At 41.7% G+C, this 15,789-nt stretch overlaps 2 protein-coding genes across 4 annotated transcripts; one reads left to right on the top strand and one right to left on the bottom strand.

Annotated features, from left to right (window-relative positions):
- Positions 1-4,079: 4,079 nt before the first annotated feature.
- LOC127343671 (protein ALP1-like) lies at positions 4,080-6,377 on the bottom strand. Of its 3 annotated transcripts, XM_051369856.2 has the most exons (4): positions 6,222-6,355; positions 4,995-5,508; positions 4,669-4,909; positions 4,080-4,593 (listed from the first exon to the last, which is right to left on the bottom strand). In XM_051369856.2, exons 2-4 carry the CDS (start codon positions 5,493-5,495, stop codon positions 4,214-4,216), a joined length of 1,122 nt encoding a protein of 373 aa, XP_051225816.1. In that variant the 5' UTR covers positions 5,496-5,508; positions 6,222-6,355; the 3' UTR covers positions 4,080-4,213. The 3 variants fall into 3 exon arrangements, with proteins under 3 accessions (XP_051225816.1, XP_071684472.1, XP_051225815.1); XM_071828371.1 differs by having other exon boundaries at positions 4,080-4,909; positions 4,995-5,092; positions 6,222-6,377; XM_051369855.2 differs by having other exon boundaries at positions 4,080-4,909.
- A 213-nt stretch (positions 6,378-6,590) lies between these two features.
- Positions 6,591-14,036, top strand: LOC127343670 (uncharacterized). The gene is made up of 19 exons (XM_071828370.1): positions 6,591-7,062; positions 7,162-7,278; positions 7,355-7,476; positions 7,743-8,015; positions 8,087-8,217; positions 8,548-8,594; positions 8,704-8,889; positions 8,976-9,097; positions 9,187-9,477; positions 9,660-9,790; positions 11,395-11,468; positions 11,707-11,757; positions 11,892-11,957; positions 12,057-12,212; positions 12,291-12,421; positions 12,498-12,773; positions 12,899-13,029; positions 13,694-13,741; positions 13,824-14,036. Exons 1-19 carry the CDS (start codon positions 7,017-7,019, stop codon positions 13,897-13,899), a joined length of 2,475 nt encoding a protein of 824 aa, XP_071684471.1. The 5' UTR covers positions 6,591-7,016; the 3' UTR covers positions 13,900-14,036.
- The last annotated feature ends 1,753 nt before the right edge of the window (positions 14,037-15,789 follow it).

The raw sequence follows: 15,789 nt of genomic DNA, 5'->3' as shown, positions 1-15,789 counted from the left end.
TCTTCATCTCCAAAGCACGGACATGATCTCCATCATCTTCGGGCATGATCTCCATCATCGTCGGCGAAGCACCAAGGTCAATGGCACCGTCTTCATGATTGTCCTCCATGTAGCAACTATTACAACTACTTTGAAATACTACTCAACATGAAATTTAAAGACAACCATAAGGCTCCTGCCGGTTGCCACAATACAATAATGATCATCTCATACATATTCATCATCACATTATGGCCATATCACATCACCAAACCCTGCAAAAACAAGTTAGACGCTCTCTAATTTGGTTTGCATATTTTACGTGGTTTAGGGTTTTCGATATAGATCTAATCTACCTACGAACATGAACCACAACGTTGATACTAATGTTGTCAATAGAAGAGTAAATTGAATCTTTACTATAGTAGGAGAGACAGACACCCGCAAAGCCTCTTATGCAATACAAGTTGCATGTCGAACGAGGAACAAGTCTCATGAACGCGGTCATGTAAAGTTAGTCCGAGCCGCTTCATCCCACTATGCCATAAAGATGCAAAGTACTCAAACTAAAGATAACAAGAGCATCAATGCCCACAAACCATTGTGTTCTACTCGTGCAACCATCTATGCATAGACACGGCTCTGATACCACTGTAGGATAACGTTGCATAGAAAACAAAAAAAAATTTCCTACCGCAAACACGCAATCCAAGCCAAGATGCAATCTAGAAGACGGTAGCAACGAGGGGGTATCGAGTCTCACCCTTGAAGAGATTCCAAAGCCTACAAGATGAGGCTCTTGTTGCTGCGGTAGACGATCACTTGCCGCTTGCAAAAGCGCGTAGAAGATCTTGATCACGATCGGTTCCGGCGCCACGAACGGGCAGCACCTCCGTACTCGGTCACACGTTCGGTTGTTGATGAAGACGACGTCCACCTCCCCGTTCCAGCGGGCAGCGGAAGTAGTAGCTCCTCTTGAATCCGACAGCACGAGGGCGTGGTGTCGGTGGCGGTGTAGAAGTCCGGCGGAGCTTCGCTAAGCTACGCGGAAAATATGAAGTGGAGGAGCAAAGCTAGGGTTTGGGAGGGGGTGGCCGGCCACTCAAGGGGGGGCGGCCAAGCTATGGTCTTGGGGTGGCCGGCCCCCTCCCTTGGCCCCTCATTATATAGGTGGATCCCAAGTGTTGGTGTCCAAGTCTTCGAATAAGACCCGAAACCAAAACCTTCCATAGGAGGGGGCAAACCTAGCCCAACTAGGACTCCCACCCAAAGGTGGGATTCCCACCTCCCATGTGGGGGGTGGCCGGCCCCCTATGGTGGAGTCCACTTGGGACTCCACCCCCACTAGGGCTGGCCGGCCATGGAGGTGGAGTCCCTTGTGGACTCCACCTTCCTTGGTGGTTTCTTCCGGACTTTTCTAGAACCTTCCATAGAACCTTCCGCGACATTTTATTCACATAAAATGACATCCTATATATGAATCTTATTCTCCGGACCATTCCGGAACTCCTCGTGATGTCCGGGATCTCATCCGGGACTCCGAACAAATATTCGAACTCCATTCCATAATTCAAGTGCTACCATTTCAACATCCAACTTTAAGTGTGTCACCCTACGGTTCGAGAACTATGCGGACATGGTTGAGTACTCACTCCGACCAATAACCAATAGCGGGATCTGGAGATCCATAATGGCTCCCACATATTCAACGATGACTTTAGTGATCGAATGAACCATTCACATAAATTACCAATTCCCTTTGTCTCACGATATTTTACTTGTCCGAGGTTTGATCTTCGGTATCACTCTATACCTTGTTCAATCTCGTCTCCTGACAAGTACTCTAAAAAAGTACCGTGGTATGTGCACTCATAAGAACTCTTTCATATGCTTGCAAGACATTAGACGACATTCCACCGAGAGGGCCCAGAGTATATCTATCCGTCATCGGGATGGACAAATCCCACTGTTGATCCATATGCCTCAACTCATACTTTCCGGATACTTAATCCCACCTTTATAGCCACCCATTTACGCAGTGGTGTTTGGTGTAATCAAAGTACCTTTCCGGTATAAGTGATTTACATGATCTCATGGTCATAAGGACTAGGTAACTATGTATCGAAAGCTTATAGCAAATAACTTAATGACGAGATCTTATGCTACGCTTAATTAGGTGTATCCATTATATCATTCACACAATGACATAACCTTGTTATTAATAACATCCAATGTTCATGATTATGAAACTAATCATCCATTAATCAACAAGCTAGTTTAAGAGGCATACTAGGGACTTCTTGTTTGTCTACATATCACACATGTACTAATGTTTCGGTTAATACAATTCTAGCATGATATATAAACATTTATCATAAACATAAAGATATAAATAATAACCACTTTATTATTGCCTCTAGGGCATATCTCCTTCACTCCCGTCCCGTGTCCTTCCCCGCCATCCCCTCCCCTCTCTCTAGCGGGCGCCATGGCCGAGCGCCTGGCCGCCAAGCTCTCCACACGCGCCAGAGCACGCCCACGCTGGCCCTGGTGAGGCTCGCCGGTGGAGGAACACGCCGGGTGAGGAGCTGCGACGGTGGAGGCTGGACCCGCCGGTGATGGGCCGCGTCGGAGGAGAGGAGCGCCCGCCGGCGGGGAGGGTGCCGGCGGTTGGCTGCAGCGACGACCGGCGGTGGTAGGGATGGGTTGGGTGCAGCGGCGGTGGGGGTTGCAGGATCCAGTTTTTTAATTTGCAAATTTCATTTTCCCCTTTTTATTTATTTGTTTTGATTTTCTAGATTATGCTGACACGTGGGACCCACTTTAGCTGAGATAATTTTTGCCACGTCACCGCTGACAGTGGGCCATTTTTGTCAGCAATCGTGTCAATTCACAGTCAGTTTCGAATCAGTGCTGTTTGGAACAACTGGAACGAATTGTGGTAGTTATTTGCGATTCAACGTAAACTGGTAGTTTTCGGAAATTTTGCACGAAAAAAGTATTCTATGCTATATACTCCACACCATTCCATGGGAGCCGCACCAGCAGTGCGGCTGCTGCTCTTTCGGCGCTATGGAGGGGGAGCTACGGCGGCTACGTACGGACCTATGGCGGGGGGCTCAGACGGCGGCGCAACGGCAAGCTCTGGCGGCGGCCGAGGCTTTTCTCCCGCGGCGGGGAAAATTAGCGATAAGAGGGACAAGGATTAGAATCAGAGTTGATTAGAGAAAAGAGCGATCGATGGTTCGGCCGTTTTGGATGGACCAGCTGATACACCATATGGCTATAATTTTCTCTCATGTGGATGATACCGGGGATCCATACAAATTTGCAACCAATCAGCTCACCAGCCGACCTTCTCATATCTACCGCTGGAGGCGAAAATTCGTAGCAGCGGCCACCCAGCCCCGGCTCCTCCCACGTAGGCTCTGTTCGGTTGTCAAGTTTGAGTTCCCCGGGGGGACCTGATCACCACGGGAATTGAGTGGGACCACGTGCGTCACTCTAATCCCTGGCCGTTTCAAACCCTCTCTATACTAATCCCCTCCACAAAATCTGGCTGTTCAGTTATAACGTGGAACGGATCAAGATGGGGTTGCTAGGATTTGGAATATTAGCACAGCGAGGCTAGAAAAATATACTTCAAAACCTGATATTGCCAAACTCATATTATCTAATAACATCAACCTCATATTACCAGATTATCAGGAATGTATATCACAATAATATTACCAGAATAGCATCCTAATAATATTAGAAATATCTTGCATTGCAGTTACATTCAACAGAGTTCATCTACTTAAATACTAGAATCTCGACAACTTAGAAGTTCTTGACGACAGACACATTTCCATCTACAGCTACCTTGGTCCATCGACAGCATCTTAACCTGAACGGCGCAAAGAAAATTCAAACCATTAGAGAATTACTTGTATATACAAATTTCGATAAACAATAGTCCATTTTGTAGGAGCAAATCAAACAATTTAACCGCAAACCATTTAGTTGCCATGTTGGCTGTAGGAAATATCATAAGATAAACATTTCACAATTACCCAATTAGACAATTACACAATCACACAATTTATAAGGTATATTCATTACAGAATTTCTAATGCATAAACATTACATAATTCATTACAGAATTTCTAATGCATAAACATTACAGAATTCTTTATAGAATTTCTAATGCATAATCATTACAGAACTCTCCAAATGCAGCAACCAGTACACACTAATTTCTATGCCTTTGGTAGTCATTCCACATCTGGCGTGCTATTGCATCTCTGAGATTGTTTCCTTGGTTGTCAGCATGCTCATTGCCCTCATGCTCATAGCCTTCATCACCATCAGGTAGATCAACAAAGTTTTCTGGAGGGATATTATCTTGTGGATCATCCAACCATTGCTCATCTCCATTGAGTGCTTTGATAATGTTGTGCAATAGGGCTGCAGCCATGGGTATCTTCACTTGGTTCCAAATTTTATGAGATGTTGCAACCTTGAGGATGGGAAACCGTTTCTTTAAAACCCCAAAAGCCCTTTCAATAGCATTTCTAAGTACTGCATGCCTGTGGTTAAATAGCTCTTTATAATTCCGAGGTCTTCGGCGACCTGCACCGAACTCCTTAAGATGGTAGCGTACCCCACGATAAGGTGCAAGGAATGAAGATGTGTTTGCGTACCCACCGTCCACTAGATAGAACTTCCCCGCAGGTACATGGAAACCACTGTTCCTTGCTGATCTAAGGACCCTAGCATCAGTGGCCGATCCCTCCCATCCAGCAGATACGAAAGTGAAATTCAGATCAAAATCGCCAGCCATCATCACATTTTGACTAAGTGTTCCTTTCCTATTTCTAAATGGAGCAGCTTCATCAGGAGATACGGAAATAGGTATGTGGGTGCCATCTATGGCACCGATGCAATTCTGCACAAAGATAAACCTACATGTGATTTTGTATTCGAAATTGTAAGAGCAAGTATTGATCAAGATGAAAGTTTAAGATAAGCACCTTGAAGTAAGGATAGAACCTGGAATCACTTTGAATTTTATAAGGTACTTCATTAGGATTGGGAAGCTTCAAAAATCTGTTGCTGAGAATAGGGACAACTACATTGAAAAAATGCTTCATGATGTGATGATAGGTGTCATTGCTATGTCCAAACTGTAGTTGGAGAGCCTCAAATGAAGCATTATGACTGAGCATATACATAAAAAAGGCCAGTTTCTCCTCTACTTTAATTCTGGTATCGCTAACCAACCGTTCCCTTCTAAGGTAGTTGGCCAATGATCTGAAGATTTGGGGTTCCATTCTGAAAGCTACCCTACAATTCTTCACGTGCCCTTCAAGTAGCTCCCGAACTTTTTCCTCTCCCGTTAGCACTGATGTATGACGTTTCTCCTTTTGTCTCCCTCCACTAGAACCCAACGTATATAGTGCAGGCAAAATGAACATCATCATATCATCATCTTCCTCATCCCTCCTCTTTCTAATGCGATCCCTTATCATCATATCCGTTGCAAAACTAAAATAATATATATTTTTTTAGTTTCCAACTTAAACAACCAAATTGCTTGTAACATAAAATAGGAATTTACCCAAGAAAATATAACAATCAAGAATAAATGCAGCCATTGATTCATATCTCTAGCTATTTGAGTTCAGTTCAGTTATGTTAGCATATAAAAGAACACAGAAATCAGTGTACTTTCTAATGTATTTTCTACACATCACAGTTGTTATCAACACCTTGAGACTGAAACTGAACAACATAAGCCTAGTCTACGTGTGTTCTGAAAACTGAAACACATGTGTTGTTCTGCTAACTGGAAGTTTCAAACAAGAGACCCGTGTAAGTCAAGTTAGCAGGCAAGCTGCTAGATCGTTCAGCCCGTGAGCGAACTAGCTAGCTTAAGCAAGCAGGCAGCTGGTGGAACCTCGTGTACGTGGGCGATCTGTGCCGCGCGTGTGCCACTGTTTGCAGTGAAAATACTACGGAGGCAAAACTTTGGAGAGAGATCAACTAAAAAAAGAGAAAACAGCTACGCGTGGGTGATCTGTGCCTTCCGTCCGTTCGTCCCCCGTCCCGTGGTCGAGATCCAAGACTCCAAGATTCGGAGCGTCAGCCGGAGCAGGCATGGGGAGCACCCATTGACGACCACGGGAAGAACCCTAGACCAAGATCTTAATTTGCAGGAGGAGAAATGGGGCGGGATGTGGGAGGAAGTGGTGCTTTACCGGCAGGAGGCTTCCGTCGTGGGGGAGGGCGCTGGAGATGCGGTGCAGGGCGCTTGAGATGCGGTGGGTCGACTTCGCCTCCAGGTCGCCGCCTCCAGGTCGCGCCGCCGCTGCGTCGCTCGGGATGGATTTCTACCACGAGTTGGGACAGGATGATTCAATCCAGCGTGGAATGGACGGGGTGGAGCGGGTTTGGGCCGGGTTGAGTTCCGCGTCGGGCGTAACCGAACGGGCGGTTGCAGTTGGGCCGGGATTAAATCTCGCCCGGGCTGACCCGCGCGGATTGACGCGGAATGGGTCGCAAAAAAGGGTGGGGTGTAACCGAACGGAGCCGTAAGGGTAAGTCCCAAATCCGCCGCCGGAGGCGAGAATTCGTCGCTAACCCCGCGGTCTCTTGGGTAGCATGCGCTTTAGATCTATTGTTGAGTATTATTATGTAGCCCTAATTTTGGTGGCTTCCCTTTACTTGAGCGATCCGATTTAGTCGCCAGAGTGCTTGTGCTTTTCATGTGATGTCGTATCTTGGATTTTGTTCCTCTTTTGTTTGTTCGTTTGGGATCTGGTATTCCTCCTTTTTTTAATTCGTTTTGAATCTCATCCCTTATGGCATTATAAGTAGGGTTCTTAGTAAATTGGGTATTCGATCCCTTTATTTTCCCCAAAACAACATCTCTGGTTTCTGGTTAAATTTCGGCCCTTTTGATATTTTATTGTGGAACTGTTTAAATAGTTAGTACTATACTCTTTATGATGGCTGAAAGTTTGGATTTTTTCCTTTTCTTAAGGGTTTGAAATATGCTGAAAATCAATGGAAAAGATGTTCCCGCTAGAACAAGGAGCAGTAAGTCACTGTTGTGAATCTTCGCACCTCTTTTTTCTTTATGATGTACAGTTTTTCCAAAGCGTTCACAACTATGCTCTATGATGCTTCTGTAACTAGGAAACTTGGGTTTGAACGAGGCATCCAGCAGATTAATTGATCGTGAAGGTGGTGTACTCAGTCAAGAACTTGCTGCAGAGTTGTCTCCAAGCATCGTCTCGCTTGCCTCATTTGACGGTGATTGTACTATATGCACATTACTTCTCCATCTTCTGTATTTAATCATCATGACTGAAGTTCTGTCCTTGTGTAGGCGAAAAGCTCCATTCTCGATGCACAGGCACAGTTGTCCGAAATGATCGACTAGGTTCATCTATTGTGACATCGAGAGATTTGGTTACCACTACAGATTCAGGTTATGTCCGAACATTAAAGGTTGGTGTTGCCATTTTTTCTGCACTTCGTTACGTGCAGATTTTGTTTTGATATATCAATTAGATGAGGTAGCCAAGAAGGCTCAACTGTGCATTGTTGCCAACGTGAGAGAATAGAAAATGAAACAAAGAGGTCTATAGACCAAAAGAGAACTAGCAGAACACCTAGATCTAATCTAATCACACTGCATCATCCTTGCTGATTTAAGATGTCTGTAATCATTTGCTAATCATTCGTATACATGTTGTCTTGTTGTATTGTTACAGTTAAAAGTGCATCTACCGAATGGGGAAGTTGTGAATGCATCTGTGCAATACTACAGTGTAGCTCACAACATGCTTGTTGTAACCACTGGGTTCTTCCCTGATATCCGTGCAGCTTGTATACCACAAATGCAAGTTGATTCTTCCACGCGGTTATTAGCTGCAAGTTTATGCCGCATTCCCGACAAATTTTGGGTCACCACTGGGGTACTGACTGACAGTCCTACAGGAGTTGAGAGCCATGAAACCATGTGGTCCACGTGCGAGATCACTGAGGTGCACTGTCAATTCTGTCTAAGTTTTTTTTAACTCTCTTTTGAGGCATCACGGATTTTATTTTCTGCTAGGCTGGAAGCGGTGGACCTCTTGTTGATTTTGATGGGAATATTGTTGGGATGAACCTCTGTATGAAGAAGCGAAAAACCTCATTCGTACCAGCAAAGCGAATTGTTGAATGTATGGACAGGCTTGGGTTCTGGTATGTCATCTATGCTTTAATCGTACTGATGAAAGTAACAAACACATCATGTGTTCTGAAATCTATGCATCTGTTCGCTTTCAACCAAATCTGGCTAGATTAAAAAAGTTAGCTGCCCACCTGATTTGATTGGTCTTTGGAATTGCATTTTTTTTGGCTCACCTAGCCCTACGGGCACCCATGTTATTTTCAGTTAAATTAAACAGGCTAGATGTCTCTATTGGGGACATTCACATCTTATGATGTTCAAACCCTGGCCATCTTAGTACAGATCTTCCCTACACCATTTGGCCACCATAATTATGATAAGTTTACTACATTCTGCTGCAGGACCTATTTGGAGAATACTCCCACACCATCGAACTTCAGTTCAGAAGGTGAGCTAAGCACAATCACTCCTTTATAGTTGTTACACTAACGTAGGCCATCCTGAAGCAGGCATATATGAAATCAGTTTGTCTAAATTCAGTTTCGCTTCCATTGTAGGTACTTCAAGTTTAGGTACCATTTTGGGTAGCTCAAGTCAAAATCGCGCAAGCGAGGGAAATGAAAATAAGAACCAGGAACCTTGCACATTTCCTATCCATGAAGCTAATGATGTATGGTGTGACCTCAATCAAGCACTTGCAGAAAAGTTGTCTCCGAGCATTATCTCCATTGCTTCATTTGATGGTGATTAATACTACTATGTGCACATTTCCAATGGTTGCATTTAGCCGTCATTAGTAGTTAATGACTGAAATTATGATGTTGCATAGGAGAGGCATTGCATTCTGAATGCACAGGCATGGTTATTGACAGAGAACTATCTTCAGCCTCCTTTCTGACGACAGCAAGTTTGTTTGGATCATTAGATCAAAATCTTTGGGATGATTTAACGGTTTGTGCTGCCAATTTCTTTGCTTGCTTATTTATGGCATAGGTAATGGTTACACACAATGTTTGTCTTGCTTTGCTGTATCATTACAGATCAAAGTGCGCCTTCCGAATGATGAAGTGGTCCATGGATGGTTGCATTATTATTCGTCTCCTTACAGTCTTGCTGTCATCATCACCCATTCCTTGCCGCTCTCCCTTGATCTTTGTGTAGCATGTCTTGGCAACGACATGCACGTTGAGTCGTCTGCTGAGTTATTAGCTGTAAGGCGTTGCTTCGACTCAGGCAAATTAGTGTCCACGAGAGGGTCAGTGATACATGGAACATGGACAGGTGGAATTCATAAGAAACAGCGCAAATTGTCCACATGCAAAATCATCGAGGTGCGCGGTTGATATCTTGTCTGATTTTTCTACATGGTCAAAGTCAACAATTGTACAGTGAATTCATGATATTAGGGTCATATTATTTATCATTATTATGGGAATTATACTTTCTTATGCCCCAAAATTTCAATTTTTTGGTATGTGTGGTAGGCTGAGCGTAAGTTAATTTTTTGTGCCAGGCTGCCAGTGGAGGACCACTTGTTGATTGTGATGGGAATATTGTTGGCATGAACTACTATGATGAGGAAATGACTTCATTTGTACCAAGTAATCTTATTTTTGAATGGTTGGCGCCTGCTCATGTACACTGGTAAGGTTGAATTCCAGCGTTTATGCTGAATAGCTTTTCTAGTTGGCTTACTGTCTTTTGCTATTTTGATTCTTCAATACAGTATAACTGTTGTGGACTTAGATCCACAACGGAACAATAACAGTATTCAAATTGGTTGAGAAAACATTATATCTGCACTAGGTCTCTTGACAGAATTGCAAATGTGTAGAATAAATCAAACTAATGAAACTATTGTGTGCATGAAAATTATGGTATGCATTTTTTCTTCCGTACGGAACAAAACATACTTCAAAGCATCCATGTGCAATGAGGAAAAAAAGGCTAAGGTCCGAGGCATCAAAAAGCTAACCAGCCAAAACCAATAATTCTATTGAGCTGGAAATATGATGTGTATATGCTAGACTAATAGTGATTGAAAAATACCAGATGCATTATGTGGGACCAAGAAATTTTAAAGCTTTGAATTTCTATGTTGTGCTTCATTATTGAAAGATATATTGATTAAAGTGAGAATAACAAATTTTCACCACATTATGAAGGTGATGAGGTGTGGCAACTTGCAAGACATCCACCACATTCTTACCTTTGAAGCCCTTAGGGTGTGTTTGGTTTGAGATCAAGCAGTAATGTGTTGGGATATCCATGTCTACATGGATGGGAATATTCTTGTTTTTTTGTTTGGTTGGATGAGAGGGATGAGCCAGTTTTTTTCTCGGGTAGATGGTTGGTTCGGTGCATAGGATGGACCCTTTTTTGTTTGCTTGAAGAGACGAGGTATATATGTTGTTGTGCTAACCTTTTTGTCACTAGGTTATGAGATACTCCTTTTTGCATTTGATTTCAGCAATATAAGTTTCACAAGGTTATGTTCAGCAATATATTAAACCAGATAGCATTTTGAAAAATAGGAACTGGACTTAAACATCTTAGACATCACGGAGGCAAGCATATATGCCAAAGCCAAATAAATGAGCATCTTTATCGTGTTGTCCATCGACAATGCAAACTTGAGAAAAAATGTAACTTTAACACATACAACACTACAAGCATTATTTGTGTAGACAATGACATACATAATTTTGCACTGTACCAGTGCAAAAAAGTGAATGAACAATCAAGATGGTTTTACGTAATCCCAAGTTGTCCTCTTCAATTTCCTCGGTCATTCTGTTCATGTTTGAACGTGCAAGTTGCTATCCTAGCAGTGGCAAGCAAAATGCGGCCTGAATACCACTAAATAGTACACAAATGGCTAAGTACACCACACTTCCATGTAGGCTTTCTTGCATCCATCCCTGTAAGTATGAAATAAAACTACAATATTGCTCATTTTCTTGCAATGTTATTATTTGTTCTTGCATCCATTCTAGTTCTCACTGTCCTATTGTTTTTGCAGAACCGTGCCGCTCATTTTCTTGCAATGTTATTATTTATTCTTGCATCCATTCTAGTACATCACACTGTCCTATTGTTCTTGTTGCAGAGCCGTGCTGCTCATTTTCCATATTTTTATTTTCTTGTGATCTCTATTTTTTTTCGATCATGGCCATTCAGTTGTTTTAGTTATTTGACATGCATACCTGAAACTGACCCTTCATTTTTTCATCAATTGCTATATTCAGGGCTGCAAGTAAAGACACTTCCCGTCCGAATGAGATCCAACAATCTTCGACACCTTATAATGACAGCCCAAAAGGTAAGCTAAGCATAAGCACCCTTAAGACGATATGCACTAGCAAGCAGTTCTTCATCATTTTCCAACGTTACTTACTGATAATCATATTTTGGTTCCTCTAGCACTGCGCAGGGCTAGTTTACGTTTATGGTTGTAGTTCTTGTTCTATCATGCAATTTATCAAATTCTAATGTTACCAGCAATGACCACTACTAAGATTTTTGATCATCATGAGATCACTAATTGTTTCATGTTGTAGGACTCACGGATGATGAGCTTAGGCGTATACTTGCTCCCTGGCGATGTAATGGTTAGTTGGTGCTTTCAATTTTTCAAATCATTACCATTTGCATGGTGAATAGCTTCATCTTTGTTGCACCAGCATTTATTTTGAGTATACTGATCATTACTAATACATTGTCATGGTTCAACTTGTTGCACCAGAATTTAGAAATAGAGTAAATGCGATCTTACTTGCTAAAGGTTATCCCTTGCCAAGTTTTGCTGATGGTGAGTAGTTACTATCCGTCGTGATGACTGTTCCCTGATGTGTTAGTTTTTGACAGCTTTGTTCTGACTTAATTAACGAGCCATGCTTTACTTAACCAGATGGCATGTACTTGAAATGGGATTTTGAAGAGGGATTTGGCAAAGATATTTTGAGTGAACCCACTAGCAGAGTTGCTTCAAAGATGTCTCGAAGTGTTGTGGCACTTGCCTCATTCGTTGTAGATAAAACTGAGTATTCGGGGGAACACAGAAAGGGTGACTTTACTATTTTTAGCTCATTATATTTTATATATTTGGTTACTTGTTAAAAGTTTGAAATTATATTTTGTGCAGAGAAAAAAATTTCAAGAAAGTTTGCTTGCACAGGTGTATTTATAGAATGCTCTGGATCCACTACAAGAATTCTGACTTCAGCAAGTTTGGTTAGGTCTGGTGATGGAAAGAACATTCATCGTGAATGGAAGGTTGGTGCTCCTAGTCATACGAGCTTATTCTACTTATTCATTTAAGATACTAGTAAGCCTCACTTCATTATTGTAGATTGAAGTGTGCCTACCAAGTAAACGACGCGTGGATGGGACATTGCTACATTATGATTTAAAGTATAATGTGGCTGTTGTTAGCATCAAGGGTGTCTGCAGTTATCGTGCAGCAAAACTCGATGAAACCTCGCAAACTGAGATTGGAGCTCAGGTAGTAGCTCTAGGGCGTGGCTTTGAATCAGCTAAGTTAATGGCCACAGAGGGGGCTGTGACTGCTAAACGTAGTAGATCTTATTGCGAAGAGCTTCAGATATCCACTTGTAAAATCACCAAGGTACCCTGTTGACTTCTCTCATCTCTTTCCACCTGTTGAAGGTAAATAGTTCATGAGTATTGAACTACCAGTGATTATTTCCCGCTTGCGTAATCCTTTGTTGCCGCTTCATTGTTATGCTATAGGCTGGAATAGGAGGGCCCCTTGTTGATTTTGGTGGGAACTTTGTCGGCATGAACTTTTATGACACGGATCAAACCCCTTACCTATCAAGGGTTAGAATCCTGGAACTCATGAAGTGTTTTAATGCAGAACGGTATGCCTCATATCTTCATGTAATATATAGTTTTATTTACGCTGGTGCAAGTGCTTGAAGTGCCTGTGAAGTACAAAGTATTCAGGTGTTGGGGGAGCTGGGTGGCCAAATCCTTTTGATCATCAGTAGTTGAATTTTGGGTGATACAGTGTAGAATTGGCAATAACTAAAAGTTATAATAGTTTGTTAGTCTATCTTTGATCTACTACTAGCAGTTTTAATTAAGATGTCAAATGTCTTATTTTACTACAGTTCGCATACAACATGCACTGTTGAACTGATTTGATATTATATAGGTCTCATCTTGTTTGGAAATAGGTGATAATACTAATGCAATGATATAAGTGGTTGCAATATTTTTCTCAGTTGGCGTTTGGCCTCTTTACTCTAGCTGCAAGGCTGTTGAAGCTATAGCTTAGGCTAGACATAGAGCTTATGTAGAGGTTTGTAGTCTCTAATTATGTTCTGTGTTTTGCAGTGTTAGGCGCAACTGCTTAGCAGCGTCTTTTTTTTTTTGTAGTATTAGGCACAACTGCTTAGCTGCGGCTGCTTTCCCTTTCTAGGTTGCTGAATAAGCCAAGAATTAACATAAAGCATCATGCATACTTTAATCATTTGTTTTTGGATGCTAGTAGTAATTTTAGATTTCTTGGTTTATCTGTAGGACTGTTCCTGTTGCTGTCGAGACTCCAGACGAGTCTGAACTTCCTAGGTACATGTATCCTTATGACTATTTCAATACATTTTGTTCCACATAAATAAGCTTCTGATCTTGATTTTTCCCCCATCCACAGCTGGCCCGTGCCTGACCCAGAATGGTTTTATCCGAGTCGGTACCCCAAACCTCGTTATGTTGAATTTGAGAATTAGAGGAAAAGTGTTGCTCTTGTACTTTATTTGACCTGAATCTGAGTAAAAGTTCATGGCAAAATTTTGAGCAGTATTGGATTGTTAATTAAACTTGAATTGATCAACTAGCTTAAGTACTGCAAAATTTTATTTCTTAATGAAAATTCTGAAATTTTGATGTATGCATTTTGATGTTTGCACCTGTACTTGTCCAAGATAAATTTTCGACACTTCTGGTGTAAATTAAGACAATCATGCATATCTTTCTGAAGTTATGCAAGCACATTTGCTTAATGTTGTCGCGATGCTTTCTTCTCTGCAAGGATCGATAAAGAAAGAAACAACGGGTAAACACATCACAGAGGTTGGCTAGATTTGGAGAAGTCCTAACATCAATATTTCAGGTCAAGAACATTTTAACAAACCAATTCCTACATAGCTCCATTCACTTCAACCAATAATCTTGGATCTGAAATGCAAACAGTGACAACTACTTCATTCATTATTGTCCTTCCATCTTCCTTCAGTTGGACGGGTGATGTCAGAAATTTCTTTTGACGTTTGTGTAAATATATTTCACATATGCACCTTTGTGTACCAGCCGAACTCCTTTGCAGTCAGGTATCCATTCATGCTGATTTGTTTAAGGATACCTGCCAGATACGATAGACACACTGGAAACTGCATCGCTGGAGTTCGGTTTTACACATCCTTTTCGGTGACTAGCTTATTTTTTTCAATGAAAATCAACCCGTTGGTTATTTCTGTTAGGATTATGAAAATTCTGTTACTTCTTATGGTATTCCTTAGCATCAGAAATTTCAGGTTTGCAAAATTTTGTGTGCGCGCGTGTGTACACGCGCTCCTTATCCAGGAGGATACTGACAAGTAGTGACTCATTTGGGGACCGATAGCTCATTATCGCGTCGCATGTCCTTGTATCTTCTTCAACAAACACTCGGGATGAAAGGTTTTTCTAACGAGTGATGCGTTCTAATTAATAACTTTGTTTTTGGTGGTAGTGTTGCCATTACGGTCAATGATGACATTGGTAAATACTTTCAGACAAAAAAAAGGATTAAGGCAAGATGATCCTCTATCCCCAATGCTTTTTAACATTGTCGCGGATATGCTTGCAATTATAATTGAGCGCGCTAAGGTCGATGACCAAATTGAAGGTGTGGTTCCCAATTTGATTGATGGGAGCTTGTCCATCCTTTAGTATACCCTTTAGTATGCCGATGATACAATTCTATTTATTGATCATGATTTGGAAAAAGGCACGTAATTTAATTTGAAGTTAATTCTTTTAGCATTTGAGGAGTTGTCAGGTCTTAAGATTAACTTTCATAAAAGTGATGTTTTGTTTTGGTGATGCTAGAGAAAACGCCAACCTTTATGCCGAGTTATTCAGATGTGGGCTTAGTTGTTTTCCAATTAGCTGGGGACTTAGGTTGGCTGAATGGAATGTCTTAGTTGTTGGAAAGGAAAGCTACTATCCCTTGGGAAAGATTAGTTCTCATAAATTCAATGCTTACGAATATGATATTGTATATAATTTTTTTCTCATGAAATCTAAATTTCTGCTTGGGGGACGCGACTGGGCAGCGACGCTCCCCAAATGCGACATGAAGAAACAGTGTCGTCCAAACGCTAAATCTGGCGTGCTTTACGGTACGCGACTGGAGATGTTCTTACTCTCCTGGTTGAAAATCAGTTCGGGTGGTAGTCCGAACAGTTTGTGCAGTAAGTTTTTGATTGGGTACCAAAATCTGTCTGTTACCCAATTGAAAAACAGCTATATGTTTGTTAGTCACTTTCTAGATATAACAATAAACATGATATCCTAAATTTGTGGGAAGAGAGATCATCTTTTAATAATTAAGAGAAGGCAAAACTTTTTCTTTCAAC

This window comes from Lolium perenne, chromosome 3, assembly GCF_019359855.2.
Source record: "Lolium perenne isolate Kyuss_39 chromosome 3, Kyuss_2.0, whole genome shotgun sequence".
In the NCBI taxonomy this organism is placed as follows: Eukaryota; Viridiplantae; Streptophyta; class Magnoliopsida; order Poales; family Poaceae; genus Lolium; species Lolium perenne.
This window is presented reverse-complemented; position numbering and strand designations above follow the sequence as displayed.

Bases quoted from the DNA above. Each gene is read 5' to 3' on its own strand.
- LOC127343671 (XM_051369855.2), bottom strand. From the start codon at position 5,495: ATGATGATAAGGGATCGCATTAGAAAGAGGAGGGATGAGGAAGATGAT. The intron at 4,910-4,994 runs GTGCTTATCTTA...ATCTTTGTGCAG, and splicing joins GGTTCTATCCTTACTTCAAG to AATTGCATCGGTGCCATAGA.
- LOC127343670 (XM_071828370.1), top strand. From the start codon at position 7,017: ATGCTGAAAATCAATGGAAAAGATGTTCCCGCTAGAACAAGGAGCA. The intron at 9,098-9,186 runs GTTTGTGCTGCC...GTATCATTACAG, and splicing joins ATCTTTGGGATGATTTAACG to ATCAAAGTGCGCCTTCCGAA. The intron at 12,422-12,497 runs GTTGGTGCTCCT...TCATTATTGTAG, and splicing joins ACATTCATCGTGAATGGAAG to ATTGAAGTGTGCCTACCAAG.